Raw genomic sequence first — 21,473 nt, 5'->3', positions numbered from 1 at the left:
CTTAAAATGGCTGGATGTTACACGGCAAAATATCTTGTGTTTAACCCATTTGTGCCCAAATTTTTCTGAATGGTTTCATGCATATAGTCCTGTTAATCTTGTCCTATGTGAACATGTTCTGCATTTGTTTTCCCCAGGTTGTTGTTTTTTTTCTTAAAAAACATGTTTGAATGTGCGGCAACTATAGTTGCCGGTGGGCAAATATGTTGTATGCACCCCTCAATGTAAAATTTGAATAGGAGGAGAACATTTATGCTTTAATTCAACATAACTGCTTTCAACAGATCAGCAGATCAATCAAAGTTGAAGAACATTCGATGCGAACACAAAAAAGCTGCATTTAGCTTATGATCTCTTGAATATGAAAACACAACAAACAACAAATCCATTAGACTTAAAGTGGTGGAACATAGTGCAGAACAAAGTGCAGCCATTAAGTTGCTCAAACAGAGCATTGTGAATTAAAAAGTTAAATTGCATTGTTTATTAGAAAAAAATACATCCATATGTGACCCTGGACCACAAACTCTGTCAGAAGCCGCACATGTATATTTGTAGCAATAGCAAACAATACATTGTATGGGTCAAAATTATTGATTTTTTTTTTCTTTAATGCCAAAAATCATTAGGATATTAAGTAAAGATCATGTTCCATGAAGATATTTTGTAAATTTTCTACCATAAATATATAAAAAATTCTTTTTGTGAATAGATATACATTGTTAAGGACTTCATTTGGTCAACTTTAAAGGCGATTTTCTCAATATTAAAATTTTTTTGCACCTTCATATTCCAGATTTTCAAATAGTTGTATTTCAGCAAAATGTCCTATCCTAACAAACCATTCATCAATGGAAAGCTTATATATATTCAGCTTTCAGATGATGTATAAATCTTAATTTTAAAAAAATGGCCCTTATGACTGGTTTTGTAGTCCAGGGTCACATAACAAACAAACAAAAAATAAAAAGAAATAAATTAATTAACAAATAATAATATATAATATATATATAAAATATTATGAAAGCAAAAAGCACTAAACAAGACCAATAACCTTGATTTATTAACCCATTAAACACAGTATACCCCATTTCCCCATGATATATGTACTTACAAGTCATTTGCCCACCGGCAACTATAGTTGCCGCTCGTACTTTTGACTAAGTATACAAAAAAACTACAGATCTATTGTAAGATTTGTTTTGTTTGGATAATTCTAGGGACCCTAGGGATGATTACGTAGATATATATATATATATATATATATATATATATATATATATATATATATATATATATATATATATATATATATATATATCAACAAAAATTCTTAATATTAACATGAAAATTACTTTTCTTTGGGAGGGTTTGCCTTCGCTATGCTTCCTGGAATTAGGGGTAGGAAGTTGACAGCCTCATGTCACAGGAAGGAAGTGAATACCTTTTTTTTGTTCTTGAAATCCTTTATTTGGATGTTTTCTTGCATGTCATTGAGAAATAAAACATGGAAAACATCTAGAAAACAACTTACAAAAGGAAAATGACAACCATACACTGTTCCTATGTGTTCACAGAGTGTTAAAATAGCACTGAAGCAGTGCTGGAGTATATGATGAATGAGCTTTAGTGATGACATCTGATGTTACTGAGTGAAATCTCTTAACAAAAAGAGGCACAAGCATTTGAAGTCACCATTGTGGTGATCAGTGTTTTCTTTAGTTGTGCTCGACTCTTGATTATTTTATACGTTTTTTTTTTTTTTTTTTTTTTTTTACTGTCTGTTGTAACTGTGTTAAAAAATAAAAATAAAAAACACTTTTACTGTTAGAAGTCAAGACTGAATAAAATCAGGTTATGTTAATGTCACTGTGAAGTGACCAGAGGCCTGTTGCATGAAGCTAGCTGAACAAACTCTGAGTTTCAGAGTAGGTTTAGAGTTGACAAATCAATATAAATCCAACCTGGTTTAGATCAGGTTCAACTGACTCACATCACTCGGTATAAACGTTCCCTGTCAGGTTTAGTCCACAGTTTGCGTTTAACTCTGAAGTGCGTGCACCTGAAAGTCTGACATGTGCGGCAAACAGCCAATCACACTGAACATGCGAGAGAGCCGGCACAATTCACATCTTTTCTGAAGATTAAAATATCGCTATGAAAAATATAATGAAATTAAACACATTTACAAGGCAGGAATAAACACTGCTGCTGCGAAAGTTTGAGAAGGCCGCTGAAAGAAGATATCTGACTATATCAATGCATACGAATCAAAGAAATAGGCCTAATAATTTATATAAGTTCATAAAGAACTCAAATGAAAACACATTAGCTTAGTCTGTCTAAAAGCTTTATATATGAATGCATGTATATTTATATGAATTTAAAAGCAAAGTTTTATATTATTTCTCAATTAATATAATAATTACATGAATATATTACATGAAATATACATATTTATAAATCATATTATAATTATTAATATATATTTAATCTATTTGGCAGAGAATCCTGTTGAGGCATTAGAGAGGGGGCGGGGCACAGCAGCTCATTTGCATTTAAAGGCACATGCTCAAAAACAGGCTGTTCTTGACTGTAGTCAGAAATTGGTATTTACAACATGGATTTATAAATGATATGTGAGGTGTTTTAAGCTGAAACTAATTCTTGGGACACCTGAAACTTAAATTACATTTTATAAAAATAGGCATAATGGGTCACCTTTAAACATGTATTATGTTGCAGTAGAACAAATCCATTTTACAGTACATTTGACTTGAGGTTTAACATTGGACAATAAATGAAAGTGATTCAGATTTATTATTGCCCCAACTAAATAAAATTGCAACAAACCTATTTGGTGAGGGTTTAAAGAGTTAAAGACAATTACTTTATTCAGTTTATATTCCAATACATTTTTGTGTGTACATTTTATTACATGTTTTGTTATGAAAGTGATTAATATAAAACAGAATTTGCACAAAATAACATCTACTTTTGATCAGTAATGCAGAGCAAAAACAATCCTGCATTTCTGAATTTAAGGCGAGACACCACAGGTGAATAGGGTAAAAAAAAATGAACTAATAGATATCACCATACTTCCCCAGCAGGTTGATTACATTAAAAATTGCAAAAAAAAATTTGTATTACACGTTTTCTAAAATGTAATGTTTAAATATGCAAATGAGGTATTATCTACTTAAATATGCACTAATTTGCATACATTTCTAGAACAAAAATCTTAATATTGGATGATGTCAGGTTCACAGTTCTCGTTTAAGTTTTTGGACATATTAAATGCAAAGGTTTTTACAGAGGGAATTTTGGATCTCTCTATATTGTATAAAACCAGGCAAATTATATGTCAATAAATCCCTCTGTAAAAACCTTCAGAATATAGATAGGAATAAAACTGTAAAGTTTAAGTTCTGCTGAAGTGGAGATTTCTGACTCGGAGCAGGAGAAAAAACTAATTTTGAGAAAACGGACTTTAAAGATATTTACTGTAATTGAAATCTATAGATGCAAATAGATAAAGTGCAATAAAACATACACTTAAAAGTGTATTTTGGATTTTTCTTTTCACCAGTCTGAAAAAACACTTTATGAAAAGCCAAAAAGTGCAAAATCTCAAAATTGACAGGTGCCTGAAAAAACTGTTTTTGCCTGTAGCGTCTCCCCTTAACAAAGTATCAATTTCCTTTATTTACATTAACGTTTGACAATGATAACATCAGTTGTTGTAGGACAATGAAATGTTGAATTTTTCAATACTGCAATGTAATATTGCTCTCCGTTTGTGTTGTCCCCTGTCAGGAGGATCCAGTAACAAATTGTGTCTCAGCAGTACATACTTTTTCATTTTGTTGAATTCAAAGATTTGTTATTTGTTCTGCTAATTTGTCGATTCCTTTCACACAGTTTTTTAACCCTGAAATTCCTTTCTGCATCTCATTAATGAACTTATCTACATTCCCCCTAAACTCCCTTTTATTGATTTGTTCATGTGTTGGTTTAGCAGGTTTGTCATGTCGCCTCTTGTTGTCTTCGATAATCTCTTTGAGGATTTCTGGCACAGAACTAAGCTTGGTGATCATTTCTGCAAGGTTTCCAGACAAATGCCTGATTTTAGACATCTGGTCACCCACGTTACTACTATCATGTTCCTGAATGAGGTGCCTTTTTTCAAAACAGTAGGCAAAATGTTCACTTAATGCCTGGGCTTTGTGGTGTGATAGCTCAGCATTTCTCAGTATTTCCACAGCATGTTGACAGATTTTTTCCATTACATCAATAATAGAGCAACTTTTATCCTGAATTCCCTTGAGTTCCTCTTTAATTTTTTGTTTTAAGGTCTCCTGCTGTATTTTCTTGTATAGCCCAAAAGCAAGTCTTAATCCACCAGCTATAGCCATACCAGCCCCTGCTGCAGCAACAATGATAGAAACCTCTTCATTAAATATAGATAAAGCTAATCCCACAAACAGGACAGCCAGTCCATATCCCCCTGCCCTCGCTCCTTTTACAAAGCTGAGAGCAGAACTTATGTAAATGGGTTTAAACTCATTTAAAAGATTATCCATTGTCTCTATATGCTTGTGGCATTCAGGAGAAAACTTCTTCTGGAGTCTATTCAGTTCCTCACTGAGATGAATAAAAGATCTGAAGGAAAAACAAAAAACATCAGGGATATTTATATGTTATATTCTGTATGTTTAGCTACATTTATGGTAAACATGTTTTATAACTGCTATGTTCAGATGATACTCTATGATATATAAATAAAGTTATTGCTAACCAGGTTCATTAGAAACACGTGCCTCTACATTTCTGACATTTATTCCTTTTCACACAAAGAACGTTTTACAGCACCAGAGTTTCGATCAAGACAGCGTAATCTTCCTTGCACAATGTTATGGCTTCAAAACAGTTCTAACATGCTGTGAGATTTAAAAATCCTTATGAACATTAGTGCTGCATATACAGCTTCATCTGTATGAGTTTTCCAACTCAGTGAGTTTGCTCCAGTATGAATCCTGTGAAACTGGTTCAACAAAACAGCTCAATCCCGTGTTTAATGAAGTTAAAATAGCACAGTTGCATCAGCAAATACATATCGTGACATATTAATGGTAATCTGTTTAAATTACACAGGTTTTCTCCTCTGCTATTGATGCTTGCTGGTTGGTGCGAGATGTATTCTGGGATACCTGGCTGTCTCAAGTCTGCACAAGTCACCTCTCGATGCATCCTCGAAAAAAGGACGGATCAAGAACACATCCGGGGATTACTTGGCTAGATGTGAAATCTGAATTCGAACAGAACTTGGGCAGCGACTGATAAGTTTCACAAGAACAGACAAGAATGTATATTGAGAAGCTCTGAAATGTCAGATATAGAGAGACACAAAATGTGCAGGGCTGGGGTACTCCAGGACAGGTTTGAGAACCAATGTGATACAGCATTAACCTTTTAGCCTGGATATTTCAATTCTGAAATGCCATAACACATGCCTGAAGTAGCATAATAAAAAACCTGCAGTACATGCCTGTGCCAATGTAATAAAAACGTGCCACGTATTGGATACGTGTTTAAGCGCCACACTAGATATTTCACTTTGAAATTGCCACAAAATGTGCAGTAAGGTATGTAATGTTGGTGTTGCAGAAAAAACGCCACAAGAATGTATTTCCAATGAGCCTGGTTGGGCTTTTTATTAAGCCACAGCATGAAGTGAAACCCATAACAACATATTAAAATAACAACTAACACTCACGACATAGAAAGTGGTTCCTCCATGCTCCCTCGCCGTTGATGAGATCTGGGTGAAGTCATTGTTGCAGGTGTTATTTATCATGCGCCATGTCAGGAAAAGCTAGAACCACATAGCAAAGTTAAATGACTAGAAAGATCGTCAAAACAGTCAAGGCTGGCTGAGCTAAAAGAAAATATATATTTCAACCAGCTGGACTTTGAAACACTAACATAGTTAGTATGTTGTGCTTAGTATGTCCACAAAGTGGCAATAATAACATGTATTACCAAAATGTTTGAAAATTGCATTGCAATTATATTATTCATTATATTATCATTAGAGAGTTATTTGCTCGTGCATTTGTATTTCATATAGTACATGGTAATGTTTGTTTTTGTCTGTTGTGTTAAATCTACAGTGTAAACAATATTAGACAAAGGCCTGTATAGTTACACTTAGCTAATATGTGCAGTTGTTGAATTGTGAATGGTTACTTTTGCGTAAACATCCTAACGTAATACTCACGTTTCAGTAAGAATGACACTTGAAATGATCTGATCCCTGCGGAATTCAAGTGGATGGCATTAGTTTCACATTTTTCCTCTTCTTTCAGAGCATTATGGAGAGAATGACATCTTTGCAGTAGAATCCGTTGAATAAACCTGTCCTGGAAAACGGAGCGGGTTGTAACGTGTGCCAGAGGCGGGATATTCTGTCCAGGTGAATCAAAAGACGGATCGAGGCGAGAAGGAAAACCCGAGGCACGGAACCGGTAGTCCTTATGGATAGTTCGCACAAGCACACTCTCCACATGCATGTCAAGCAGCGGATATAAAACATGAAAAGAAACAAACTGACAAACGCTACAAACAGAACGAACTTAAACTGTGTAAGTGTGTTAAAGAGCGGCCATCTCCCGCATCTGGGCGCAGTTTCTCTTTCATCTGCGCGTGCGCGCTCACACAAGGAGAACAACATAGGAAAAGTCATCCTAAAAGCACACCAGCATCGATGTTATAAACAGCTTTCAACAATAGGAAAAGTTGCTTTAAGAATCGCAGAAGAAGGATCGCACATGTGGAAAGATGCAGACAATAGTTTTAAAGTCTTAAATATCTCATTGGCAGATTCCTGTTGGGTGCAAAAAAAGTTTTCTGCATGTTTTCTCCCCTCACACACACACAGGCTACATACGTGTGTGTGTATATATATATATATATATATATATATATATATATATATATATATATATATATATATATATGGAATATAAATATACATATATATAATATAAATATAGGAATACTTCATGCATGGAGATTTAATTCTATATTACATGTGCATATGAGGATGTTTTATCACTGCTGTCCACCAGATGGCGATCAAAAGCAGGTGTGACCTCTGTGTGTGTCATTTCTGCTCATAGTGTGTTTCTTTTCTGCATCTGACTCTCTATTTATTTCACTTCATGGGTCAAACTTCAAGAGCTTTAAACCCAAACTCTAATATTGATTCGTCTTTCTTTCACATCAGCTGATTTGATATTTCATCACTTGTATAGATCAGTTCTGGTGGCTGTTTGATCTCTTCATCATCTTCATCATCTTGATGTGTTTCATGCTGCGGAAAAGGATCTTCAGGTGAGTCCAGAAACTTTAAATGTGTCAGAAAGAGTCATGAAAACTAAAACTAAAAAATATGATTATGAATGTGAGTGTCAGTAATGAACACAATATGCTTGTTTATTGACACAAAATACCCTCATCTATAAATGTGTACTTTATAATTATACAGCACAATTTTATAATTTTCCAGTATAGTAAAATAACCGAATTTGTGAACAAATATCAATCTGTGTTCAGATGTTTTCAGAGACCAGAGCTGAGCGTCTGTCAGCACAATGATTTAGAAAACAGGTGTGACTGAAACACATGTAAGAGCTGATGATATTTTAATGTAGACGCTTTGTGAATCTCCATGTTAAAAGAATCTGATCGGATCCCGAATCTGGTGTTCCAATAAATCATCTGGGCCATATACCCCAATACAATACTGATCCCAAAAAAATGTGCTCATGTTATGCTATATCAGGCCAGTATGCCAACTATCTGCCACATTTGGCCCAAAGGTTTGATTAACAGGTTTATAAAGCATCCGGTTATGACTGGGATTTACTGTAGAACTCGGAATGTCACTGCATTCATCCATCATAAAAGTAATCCATACGGCTCCAGGGGGATAATGAAGGCCTTCTGAAATTAATCAATTTGTTTTTTTTAAGAAAAATATACATTTTTAAAACTTAAAGTAAAATAATTGTCATGGAGTGTTTGTAGTAATGAGCGTGAGAAAGAAGATGAAGGCAATCGGATCATATTTAATCAATCCACAGGGTAATCCACAAAACAGAGAAGACAGCAAACACATCCAAAACTGAGGAGACTGGACACTGAGAACAAAACTGAACACATATACAGGTGAAAATGATAGTGAAAATGTGCAGCTAAACATAATTAGTGACAACAAATGAGTGACTAAAGCAGACAATGACAACACATAATCCTGAACAAGGTTTAAAATAAGCCAGGATAGGCCTTAATCTAGAATAGTTAACTGTGGATTAAAAAATGGCTTTCTGAAACACAGATTACTAAAACCCAGACTATGGAGTCCTGAATTAAAATAAACCAGATTAATTTAAAACCAAGTGTGCAAATCTGAATTAGCATGAGAGAGGTTGCCTGTAAACATGGAATGAACCAAGAAAAACTTAAAATTGAATGGAATTGAGAAGCAAATCCAAGGAAAACAATGGCAGCGGAAAAAGACTCCAATATAAAAACTAAACTAAACAAGAGACATTTATTTTAAAGCAAGCTAAATATATCAGCTGTGAAAAAAATAATAAAATAATTAATAATAATAAAATAATTAATAAATTAATTAATTCCAATAATCCTATGATTATTAATGCTTTTGTTCTGTCCTTTAGCAACAAACTAAACATAACTATTTACACATGATGATCAGTGTTGGGAGTCTAGAAGTTATACTGGTTTGAGCCAATGCACTGCGAAAAGGAAAGGAGCATTGGAGCAGTGTGCCCGGGATTAAGAGTGAGCGAACATAGTAAAAACATGGATCCGATCCGTGATGAAACTCTGACGTGTACTAAAGTATTGAGCAAAGAGACTATCACTCATTGTGCTGAAGAAAGCACAGATATTACTTTTTAAATAAAGTAATTATAATCTTAATGGTGCTCAGCCAATTGTCAGCCTAACCTCAGGCTCTACTCTTTCAGCACAACGGTAACCCCAAAAACTCACACATAACAGAAACATTTTAAATTCCAAAATAATTAAACTTTAAACACTAATAGATCTCCCCATTAAAGGATTAGTCCGCTTTTAAATAAACTTTTCCTGATAATTTACTCACCCCCATGTCACCCAAGATGTTCATGTCTTTCTTTCGTCAGTCAAAAAGAAATGAAGGTTTTTGATGAAAACATTCCAGGATTTTTCTCCTTATAGTGGACTTCAATGTCCTCCAGATGGTTGAAGGTCAAAATGACAGTTTCAGTGCAGCTTCAAAGAGCTTTAAACAATACCAGGAAACGTTATCAGGAAAAGTTTATCTAAAAGTGGACTAATACTTTAATTTTGAGCAAAACACATGAAATAACACTTAATTTTAAACTTTCCTCTCTTTAACTGTCAGAAGCAAACATGCTGGGAACTAGAAGTCTGTTGTAATGTATGTGTGTGTGCACAATTATTAGGTAAGTTGTATTTTTGAGGATTACTTTTGTTATTGTACAACTACAGTGCTCTTGGTCAATCCAAAATGTTAACCAACCCGCAAACCTGAACATTTAAGAAGTAAAAGTGAAGTTTTGGCTTTCTTAAGATAATATCTATATCTACACCGTTATTAGGCAACTATTAGTGTGCAGAATTATTATGCAACTAAATGAAAAACAAAGATTTTCCCATCTCACTTGTTTATTTTCACCTGCAGGCATGAAAACGGGTCAGGGTTGAAAAAGGTGAGAAGGATATTACCCCTCTAGGGGGGTCCGGGGGCATGCTCCCCCGAAGAAAAAATTAAATATTCCACATTTTAAAGCATCAATCTGATGCATTTTGAGATGCTTTTTTTGCCAACCTGGGGAGAGCTGGAGAAACTTAACTTCAGCCATGAGTCAAAAATTATTATGGCCTCCTTACTAAGTATTATGCAAGCCATTTCATGCCAGCCTGTCACTGGGTCTAACATTTACAGTATATTTGGGGGAAGAACCTAGCGCTATGATTGGTCGAACTCTTCTTCTTTTGCTGTTGCTTGATTTGTGGACTGCGCGTGCACAGAGGCGTCACCAGGTTTTTGCGTAGTTTAGAGTGACAAATCGCACCAGTGTACTTTGAAGTCAAAATGCGTATCCGCTACACAAATTGCGTACAGGTTGGCAGGTCTGCTTATTGATAGAACGGTGGACCACTTTACCTTCTGCCTTGTCAGTCCCCTCACCTCAAAATCTACCTCCTCAAAAACGGTAGCGTTAGCTAATAATTTTCCACTGGAGCTTTAGCTAGCTGGCTAATGTTGCGTTCTCTCCTGCTGTGTTCAATGACTCCATTCATCAAGCTGTGTCTATGTCAACAGAGCTCCTGGGTAACTTATATACCAGAAAATATTAAAATTATTGAAACCATCCAGTGCTCAACGCTAAGGATTTTTTCTGCTGGCCCAGTTAGGCCAGTGGTTCAAATTTTTACTTGCCCCACAACAAAAAATTTAATAAAAGTAAAAGACAAGAAAATGGGCCTATAAAATATGCATAGCTATTGTTTTCATTGTTTTTAATACATTTAACCTCAATAAATAAGGTTATGACACCAAAAGCTACTAGATTAAATATTTTAATTATTGTTAGACAAATAAACAGTAAGTAGTAAAATAGTAACAAATAATCAAATTACGAGTAATAGCACAAATAAATACAACAGCACAAACATATAAATTAAATAAATGGTGCTTTTCAAGTTTTTCATGTAGGTTTAAACAGAAGATTTTCAGGTACAGAAATTGTAATCTAATGTATAACTATAGAATAGATAACTTTATTAAAGTTAATCAAGAGCAGTTACAGATGCATGAAAATGTTTTTAATGTTCAAAATATAAAACGTTAAATACTGGTTATTTGAAATTATTAAAAAAAATGAAGACACTTTAAATGTGAAAATAAACCCGCCAGTAGGTGGCAGCGAATCCCTGTTAATAAGTGAATCATTGAGATTCAACCGATTCATTCAAGCGGCTGATTCATTCAGGAAGTGTTGCTCAAAGACGCAAAATTTCAATTCTGTTGGTGAAATACAGCGAAACAGACGATTTGGTGTCTTAAACTTGATATTAAGTTCTTGTTCATTAAACTGTACGCTGAATAAAATCAATATCACATTTGTAATCATGCTAATATTTGGAGAAAAACGGCGCTCTTTGTGTAATATTGATTAACTATATTAAATTATATATGAAATATATACAGGGGCATTTTTGCCCCTTATCTTTAATTTTGGGGGTATTTTAAAGGCATTTTAATAGACTAAATCATGCAGTGAAAGCGTATACTTTAATATGCGCACACACTACTCTAATCTACTAGACTATGTCAAGTAGTGCATGTGTGCACTTAATGGGTGTTTTTGTGTTTGGTTTTTGTAAAGTGAGGGACATACTCGATAATATCAGATTGTTAAATCAACAATTATGATATTGTAGACGATATATAATGCACACCCTACAGCACTGTCCTGAGCGTCGTTCACAAATTCAGTCAGGTAAATCGCCAAGGCCAGGCGTGCTTTCAGCTTCTGATGGTGGTCTGCACTGGTGATGCAAGGCCCTTCGCGTTAATATTTCCATGCACTCGCGCTCCCTTCTGGCACGTGCACCTGTTCGCAGTTCACTGAATATGAATTTTCCTGCTGAATATTCCTGCTTAAGAAGGGCCCAAAAGTTCTCAATAGGGGTTATTATAGTTTTGCATTTTTCATTAGTTTTTTTTATTTCGTTTTGACTTTTTGTTTTCAAATTCAGTTTAGTTTTAATTAGTTTTTAAAGTGGGTTTGCTAGTTTATTTTTTAAAATGTTTAGTTTTAGTTTAGTTTTTATTAGTTTTTTTGTAATTTGGGTTATTTGTCAAGGGCAAGATTCAAAAAGGTCAGAAAAAGTATTGTGTAATAATAACTCAACAAAAACATCACACAATTTTAGAAAATATTCATTCAAAAATAAAACCAGTACATAAAATGTACATATGGGCACAAATATGTAAACAGTCTCAACACTATACAGTAAGTGCAAAATGTGTAAGTGACGTGTGCCAGTAAAAAACCTAAAGAGCCAACAGACTAAAGAAGACATACATGAACCGCATGTATTCAACCCATTTTTGAGCCACAACAAGACATTTCTGTCAGATTGTACAATTTTCTGTCAGATTGTCAGGGAGCTATACAAATACCACAGCTGTACAATTTTCACACCCTATACTAAATTTCTTACTTTCTTACCTTGGCCATGTCTCTGAGAACTGAACACCTCGTACTTCTTTACACTCCAGGTAGGTTGCAGTTGTGGAATATGGCAGCACTGGAGGATAATGGGTTCCTGGTAGCGTCATTTTTGATTCTTCTCAAATATTTGGCGGTTAATTTGCGTCTTTTCTTCTCGACATGTTTCTTGCGACCCTGTTGACTATTTGCAACAAAACGTTTGATGGTTCTGTGATCACGCCCCAAAATCTTAGATATTTCAAGAGTGCTGCATCCCTCTGAAAGACTTTTTACATTTTTTGACTTTTCAGAGTCAGTTAAATCTCTTTTTTGGCCCATTTTTCCTGAGGAGAAGAATCTGCGTAATAATTATGCACACCTTGATTGGTGTTGATCTCCTTAGGCCACACCCTCCTTCGTTACACAAATACACATCACCTGATATGCATTAAATCCAATTAGCATTCAAGTTTATACAGCTTGGAGTTGGAAATTATGGATAAAATGATATATGGTCAAAATAAATTCATATTTATATGGGGACATGTGCGATATAAAAGGATAAAACTTACATTGTGAAAATCACATGTAATGCTATTTTTGTCTGCATATATATATATATATATATATATATATATATATATATATATATATATAACCATACATGGTCAATGCATATATTGCAGTATATTGAAAAATATAAGCACTAGTTTCCCTTATATGGAAAAGTATGTAATGTAATATAATGCATTGTATTTTGCAGAATATATTTATGTTCAATTAGGGATCTCTATAAGAAAATTATTAAAGATGCTGTTGTAGTGGGTGATGCAAAGTTCTCTGAGAAACTGCAACTAGATCCAACTTTGACATTGGATAAAAAAAACTCAGGTCAGACAAAATGAGGAAATAAAACATCAGCAGCCAATTGTCACTGTCACCAGTCAATTCAAACTACATTTCCCATCATCCCTCCTTCTGATCACCTGCACTCCTTCAGCACTCACCACTAATCAGATTCACCTGTCCCTGATCAACCCATTAGCCATGGACTACTTAAGCACACACCTCAGTCACACTTACTGTCTGTTCTCCCTAGCGGATACTTAGACTATTGCTCTGCTTACCTTATTACTATTCATCAAAGAAGTCACCTATCCCAGCGCTCCACGATCTCCACTCCATCTCCTCCTGTGTTCTCCGTGCACTAGGGATGTGCCGAACGAGGCTTCTGAAGCAATGAGGCTTTTACAACAAACTCTGTTGGTGCTTCGAAGCTTCTGACAGAATGCTCTACTTCGCCATCTGGTGGTCAATAAAGATTCCTACACCAACTGTGTCATTCAGATGTTTTGTTCCTTGGGATGTCAAGGATATATGTCATTATCAAGACGGAGCGTGTGTGTGCAGCTCTAAAGTTTCCAAGTTTCATTGTATTTTGCACAATACAATGACTATAAAGACTTTCTGTTATTCATTTTAAAAAACAACACAAACATACACATTCAAAATTATTATTTGTTCCGCTGTGCTGGAGATTAAGCGGCTCCTTTTTTTACTAATTACTTCTCCAGCTTTAGAAAATATTTGTTCACATGGAACAGACGTGGCTGTGATGGCTAGATATTTACTGGCCAAAGCATGTAGATGGGGGTACACTTTATGGGCCTGCCAGTATTTCAGAGGGTCTTCACTTCAAGGGAGGTATGGATCATTGATGTATTTCTTGACCTCTATAGTGGCATCAGCATTATAACTGTGATGCCGTTGTGTCTCGCTGACCCTGCTATCCAGGAGCCCCCACAGGTCATCTCAGGATGGTGGATTCTGAGCTGCCTGTGATGATGCAGATGTTCTGCAGGAGTTTCCAGTCTCAAAGGAAAGGTGAGTGATCTGCTCCTGTCTCTGGTCTCTCTGGTTCTGATCCAAAGCCACTGCAGTTCTGACTCCTGAATGTTCTTCCAGAGTCCAGAGCTCTACAACTACAACTGCCAAAGTGTGTTTCATCTTGCTCTTTTTGTTTACCACTAGCGCATGCTGATGACGTTTTATTCTTCTATAGAAACTTGCATTGTAGTTTACAAGTCAATAGGTGTCATCGTCGTACAGTCTACATATGTACAAGTCGTACCCAAGTTTAATAGATCCATGTCGCACAGTTTGATTTGTAATGATCTTAAAATCATGCAGTCTATACTGGCTTAACAGGCAATGTTCTCATAACTTTGAACAAATGTTCTACCAGTAACGTTTATGAAACAGGTTTTCAATGTTACCTTGTCTTTAATTTTTAATGTTCTCAAGGGGTGAGCACAAAATTTTAATTGGACATTGTTTGTAGGAGGTTTAAAATGTCCTCATAATGTTGAGATAAAATGCTTTTAGAATAACATTCTTCAAACATCCTTAGCCTGTCCCATAGTTACTATTCCTGGATTTTCTCATAAATATATTTAAAGTTTATACATATATTAGAATTTGAACACTTTCAATACAGTGCTCATGAAATCACCATATATTGTCAATAGTATTTGATGAATGTTCTCATAATGTAGGCAGAAAACATTCTTTGAGTTTCCTTAAAATATTAAGGATAACTAACTTTTGGGCTTAAAATGGCTTAAGGTTGTACTCTGTGTTTGGGCCGTTGCTTGAGAAGGCAACTGAAAGAAAATACCTGACTATCAATGCATGCGAATCAAAGAAATAGGCCTAATAATTTATATTAGTTCATAAAGAGCTCAAATGAAAACACATCAGCTTAGTCTGTCTAAAAGATTTATATATTAATGCATGTATATTTATATTAATTAGAAATATATATATATATATATATATATATATATATATATATATATATATATATATATATATATATATATATATATATATATATATATATATATATATATATATATAATTAATATAATAATTATATGAATATATAACATGAAATATACATATTTATAAATCATATTATAATTATTAATATATATTTAATCTATTTGGCAGAGAATCCTGTTGAGGCATTAGAGAGGGGGCGGGGCACAGCAGCTCATTTGCATTTAAAGGCACATGCTCAAAAACAGGCTGTTCTTGACTGTAGTCAGAAATTGGTATTTACAACATGGATTTATAAATGATCTGTGGGGTATTTTAAGCTGAAACTTCACAGACACGTTCTTGGGACAAATGAGACTTAAATTACATTTTATAAAAATAGGCATAATAGGTCCTCCAGAACAAATCCATTTTACAGTACATTTGACTTGAGGTTTCACATTGGACAATGAAGGAAAGTGAAATCATTCAGATTTATTATTGCCCCAACTAAAAAAAAAAAAAAAAAAAAAAAAAAATTTGGTAAGGGTTTAAAGGGTTAAAGACAATTACTTTTTTCAGTTTAAATTTTTGTGTGTACATTTTATTACAAGTTTTGTTATGAAAGTGATTAATATAAAACAGAATTTGCACAAAATAACATCTACTTTTGGATTCTGGATTTCTGCATTTAACAAAGTATCAATTTCCTTTATTTACATTAATGTTTGACAATGATAACATCAGTTGTTGTAGGACAATGAAATGTTGAATTTTTTCAATACTGCAATGTAATATTGCTCTCCATTTGTGTTGTCCCCTGTTAGGTGGATCCAGTAACAAATTGTGTCTCAGCAGTACATACTTTTTCATTTTGTTGAATTCAAAGATTTGTTATTTTTTCTGCTATTTGACCAATTTCTTTCACATTGTTTTTTAACCCAGAAATTCCTTTCTGGATATCATTAATGAATTTCTCCATTTTATTTATTTGTTCATGTGTTGGTTTAGCAGGTTTGTCATGTCGCCTCTTGTTGTCTTCGATAATCTCTTTGAGGATTTCTGGCACAGAACTAACCTTGGTGATCATTTCTGCAAGGTTTCCAGACAAATGCACGATTTTAGACATCTGGACACCCACTTTACTGCTGTCATGTTCCTGAATGAGGTGCCTTTTTTCAAGGCGGTAGGCAAAATGTTCACTTAATGCCTGGGCTTTGTGTTCTGATAGCCCCGCATTTCTCAGTATTTCCACAGAATGTTGACAGATTTTTTCCATTACATCAATAATAGAGCAATTTTTATCCTGAATTCCCTTTAGTTCCTCTTTAATGGTTCGTTTCAAGTTCTCCTTCTGTGTTTTCTTGTTTCGCCCAAAAGCAAATGCAAATGCACCAAATACAGCCATACCTGCCCCTGCTGCAGCAACAAATGCAGAAACCTCTTCATTAAATACAAATAAAGCTAATCCCACAAACAGGATAGCCAGTCCATATCTCCCCACCCTCGCTCCTGCTACAGAGCTGCAAGCAGAAGGTAAGTAAACTACTTCTAACTCATTTAAGAGATTATTTATTGTATCTATATGCTTGTTGCATTCAGGAGAAAAATCTTTATGGAGTCTATTCAGTTCCTCACGGAGATGAATAAAGGATCTAAAGAAAAAAACAAAAAACATCAGGGATATTTATATATTATATTCTGTATGTTTTGCTACATTTATGGTAAACATGTTATAGCTATTTGTATAGATGAAACAGTTTCTTTAGTTTGATACTCTATGATATATACATATATACAGTAGAGCTGTTGCTACCCAAGTTCATTGGAAACACATGCCTCTACCTGTATTTCTATAAAACTCTACAAATCACTGCAGTATCCAGCTGAAATGAACACTAGAGGCAGTAAAACTCTGACAATTATTCCTTTTCACAAAAAGAACGTTTTACAGCACCAGTGTAGACATGTGCCAATATTAGGTAATACATCACAATAATGAATATGCGTGATATTGTTGTTGTAGGCACTTCAAAATACCTTGAATAATTATTTATTACAAATTATTCAAATTTTAATAATACATTTTAAGAAATGTCAACCATATGATATGCACAACACCGCTGTATGCTGCATCAAATGTACACAAGCCCAACACGCGTGAGAAGCACATGATGGAACGAGTAAAAGAGACACGTTGAATGAAAGTTCACATTCTCTGCCAGACAGCAGAGGGCGCTGAAGGAACAGCAGAAATGCAGTGGTTACCCCGGAAACTCCGTAAACAAAGCAGCCGCGCTACTGAACAGTATTTAAAATGCTTCAAACAGTCATTGATTTTTTGTATTCTCAATGTTGTTCATCACAGCACCAAATACTAAATACTTAAAAACTTTATAGGCTATTTATTTTCAAACTTAAACATTTTACGCAGGACTTATTGAAAATGTTCTGTGTTATGTCTGCATCAATATGCTCTAATAACACATTATATTCTGTCCCGTTTCAGAGCATGCACGGAAAGAACAGGAGACATGACTGCACTGCTTTGCACTGGTTTACTCGGCACACTGCAACAACAACAAACAGCAAGGGAGTGCCATCTAGTGGCCATCGGGTATTGTAACATCAACTCAAATACATTATATTCTGATTATTTGTTATTGTTCAGTAAGACTTGTATTTTTTTTTAACTAACATTAACAAAAATTAATCTCTTCTGTGACAAATGTAGCTATTGCTCAATCTTAACCCTAGTTAATGCATTAACTAAAGTTAAAAATGAGACCATATTGTAAAGTGTTACCTGTTGTACTTTATAATTCTTTTGCACTTTAATGTTTGAAACATTTTACTTTGTGTATTGCAAAATTCTATTTAAATGTTAAGAGTTATAAGAAAAAGAGATCTTAAACCTGTTATACGACAACACTTTGTTTTTGCAATTTATTTCAATATCGTGAAAATACCATATACCGTATTCATTAAACTATCAGGTAAGTTTAGTGTTGGGTTTGGTGTAGGGCAGGGGTGCCCAACCCTGTTCCTGGAGATCAACCTACCTGCAAAGTTAAGCTCCAACCCTGATAAAACACACCTGAATCAGCTAATTAAGATCTCCAGGAGCACTTGATAGTTACAGACAGGTGTGTTGAGCAGGGCTGGAGCTGAACTCTCCAGGAATAGGGGTGGGCACCCCTGGTGTAAGGGTTTATTATTTTCCAACATGATAGATCAGTGGTTGTCAAACCTGTCCTAGAGTACCACCTCATCTATCACACCTCATTCAACTCATTAATAGAGACTGTAAGACCTGAAATGGGTGTGTCGTATATAGGTAGACATAAAAATGTGCAGTGCTGGTGGTACTCTAGGACAGATTTGAAAACCACTACGATAAAGCATTAACGTTTTAGCCTGGATATTTCAATTCTGTAACACGTGTCCCACATGGAAAGAACCTATATGTGGATATATGCGCATATATGAAACCTATATGCAGTGTATATGTACATATATGCTGCATATATGCGCATATATACTGCATATATGTGTATATATGCCACATATAGGCAAAACTGAGGTGCATATATGTGCATATACAGGAAATATAGGTCTCCTGTATTGCTTCTTCATATCCATATATATGCCCTATACATACAAGATATGTCTTCTATATAGCTAATGGCAGGATCTGGTCATTTTGTAGCTCATATCTCATTTTTGACTGTCATACATGATGCCTAGCTCATATTTTCTATTATCAAGGCAAAAACTAAGAATTAACGAAAAAAATTATGCAAGAACTTACGTATGTACGAATGTAGCAGTTATGTATTTAGACAATTATTTTGTGATTCCACTTGCCATGACCATATTTGGGGTTTCCTGCCGCCATGCTGACTTGGGGTGTTGACGCACTTTGCTGCTTCCCAGTCTGCATGAGACATCACAGCGGTAGGTCGCACAAAGTTTTTGCGGTGATTCAATTAAGGCCATGTTTCATGTAACAGCTGAATTCACATGATATATTTGTATGATTGTAATCCAAAACCCCTCTGTGATGTACATTCAGATGTTTCGTTGATTATTTTTCTTTACTTAAGTTACTTTTAATATCTCTCTTTCTCAGCGTTGTGCGTTGCTGCCGCATGCTGTTTGTATGCTGCACAAGTCCTCATATATTGCCATTTGTGTTATACAGAATAAAGTGAGGACCTGATGGCAAGATTTTTCGCAGTCTGTCTTTGATTACGAAACAACGCAGAAAACACACCGCTACACGAACACGTGAAATTGGTCCCACATGGAAAAAACCTATATAAACATATATGTTTCAATATAGGTTTGATATAGGTTTTTAATATATGTGACATATATAAAATTGGCCGTTTTCCTATATTATGTGTACATATATGTGTACATATGTGTACATATATGTGTGCATATATGTACATATAATATAGGAAAACGGCCAATTTTATATATGTCACATATATGTAAAACCTATATCAAAACCTATATTGAAACATATATGTTTATATAGGTTTTTTCCATGTGGAGTCTAAAGTAACGTATTCAAAATTCTGGAGTTTGTGACTGTGCCAACGTAATAAAAACATGCAATGTTCACGTGTTTTAGCACCACTCACTAGATATTTCACTTTGAAACTGCCACAAAATGTGCAGTAAGGTACGTAATGTCGGTGTTGCAGAAACAATGCCACAAGCATGTATTTCCAATGAGCCTGGGTGGGCTTTCTAAGCTTCTGCATGAAGTGAAACCCATAACAACATATTAAAACAACAATCTCTCACGACATGGTAAGCGGTTCCTCCATGCTTTCTCGCCGATGATGAGGTTTGGTTGAAGCCATTGTTGCTGTGATGAAATAGTGCAAGTGTTATTTGTCATGCGCCATGTCAGGAAAAGCTAGAAACACACAGCAAAGTTAAATGATTAGAAAGATCATCATGCAAACAGTAAAGGCTGGCTGTGCTACAAAAAATTATATAAACCATCTGGACTTTGAACACTGACATAGTTATTTTCCAGTTAGTTTGTTGTGCTTAGTAGGTCCACAAGATGGCAACAACATCTACCTACAACCAAAATGTTTGAAACTTGCATTGCAAATCCATTGTGTTATCATTGGAGAGTTATTTGCTCATGCATTTGTATTTCATGTCGTACATGTTAATATGACAGAGACAATGAAGCATTTACATTAAATAACCTAATAACTTCCACCTCTGTTGGAAGTGGATCACGGAAGTGAATCAGCCAGGTGAGTGTGACACTTTTACTGCAGTTTAGTTTAAGCAGAGTTTTGTTTTTGTCTGTTGTGTTAAATCTACAGCATAAGCAATATTAGACAAAGGCCTGTATAGTTACACTAGCTTAATATGTACAGTTGTTGAATTTTGAATGGTTACTTTTGCGCAAACATCCTTTAGTAAATAACATAATACTCACATTTCAGTAAGAATGACACTTGAAATTATCTGATCCCTGAGGCATGTGCACATTTTTCCTCTTCTTTCAGAGCATTGTGGAGAGAATGACATCTTTGCGGTAGAATCCGTTGAATAAACCTGTCCTGGAAAACGGAGCGGGTTGTAACGTGTGCCAGAGGCGGGTTATTCTGTCCAGGTGAATTAAAAGACGGAGGCGAGGAAGAAACGGATCGAGGCAAGGAAGAAAACCCAAAGCACGGAACCGGTAGTCCGTATGGATAGTTCGCACAAGCAAACTCTTCACATGCATGTCAATGAGCATATATAAAACATGAAAAGAAACAAACGCTACAAACAGAACGAAATTAAACTGTAGTGTGTAAGAGCGGCCGTCTCAATCTCAGTTTCACTTTCACCTGCGCATGCGCAATCACACAAGAAGAACACCGTGCAACAGATAGGAAAAGTCATTCTAAAAGCCCATCAGCATCGATGTCATAAACAACATTCAGCAATAGGAAAAGTTGCTTTAAGAATCGCAGAAGAAGGATCGCACATGTGAAGATACAGACACTTAAGTTTTAAATATCTCATTGACAGATTCCTGTTGGATGCAAAAAGGTTTTCTGCATGTTTTTTCCCCTCACTTTATGTGAAACATTTACAAAAACGAAAATTGTTCCTATTTATAATATGTGTTTTAATACTTAATATTACACTAGGCTACTTCACGCACGGAATATTACTGTACATGTGCATATGAGGATGTTTTATCACTGCTGTCCACCAGATGGCGATCAAAAGCAGGTGTGACCTCTGTGTGTGTCATTTCTGCTCATAGTGTGAGTTTCCTTTCTGTATCTGACTCTTCAT

General features: G+C 35.0%; 2 protein-coding genes across 2 annotated transcripts; both read right to left on the bottom strand.

The window, feature by feature from the left end:
- Nucleotides 1-3,552: 3,552 nt before the first annotated feature.
- On the bottom strand, nt 3,553-6,691 carry LOC125247623. Its single transcript, XM_048159029.1, has 3 exons — nt 6,284-6,691; nt 5,780-5,878; nt 3,553-4,665 (listed from the first exon to the last, which is right to left on the bottom strand). The coding sequence occupies exons 2-3, from the start codon at nt 5,836-5,838 to the stop codon at nt 3,876-3,878; spliced, it is 849 nt and encodes a 282-aa protein (XP_048014986.1). The 5' UTR covers nt 5,839-5,878; nt 6,284-6,691; the 3' UTR covers nt 3,553-3,875.
- Nucleotides 6,692-15,304: 8,613 nt separating this feature from the next.
- On the bottom strand, nt 15,305-20,830 carry LOC125247668. The gene is made up of 3 exons (XM_048159105.1): nt 20,620-20,830; nt 19,962-20,076; nt 15,305-16,798 (listed from the first exon to the last, which is right to left on the bottom strand). Exons 2-3 carry the CDS (start codon nt 20,018-20,020, stop codon nt 16,027-16,029), a joined length of 831 nt encoding a protein of 276 aa, XP_048015062.1. The 5' UTR covers nt 20,021-20,076; nt 20,620-20,830; the 3' UTR covers nt 15,305-16,026.
- Nucleotides 20,831-21,473: the final 643 nt, after the last annotated feature.

The sequence above is a fragment of the Megalobrama amblycephala genome, linkage group LG1 (genome assembly GCF_018812025.1).
Source record: "Megalobrama amblycephala isolate DHTTF-2021 linkage group LG1, ASM1881202v1, whole genome shotgun sequence".
Lineage (NCBI taxonomy): Eukaryota > Metazoa > Chordata > Actinopteri > Cypriniformes > Xenocyprididae > Megalobrama > Megalobrama amblycephala.
This window is presented reverse-complemented; position numbering and strand designations above follow the sequence as displayed.

Bases quoted from the DNA above. Each gene is read 5' to 3' on its own strand.
- LOC125247668 (XM_048159105.1), bottom strand. From the start codon at position 20,020: ATGGCTTCAACCAAACCTCATCATCGGCGAGAAAGCATGGAGGAACCG. The intron at 16,799-19,961 runs GTGAGAGATTGT...TTTTTTCTTTAG, and splicing joins GAGGAACCGCTTACCATGTC to ATCCTTTATTCATCTCCGTG.
- LOC125247623 (XM_048159029.1), bottom strand. From the start codon at position 5,838: ATGACTTCACCCAGATCTCATCAACGGCGAGGGAGCATGGAGGAACCA. The intron at 4,666-5,779 runs GTGAGTGTTAGT...TTTTTCCTTCAG, and splicing joins GAGGAACCACTTTCTATGTC to ATCTTTTATTCATCTCAGTG.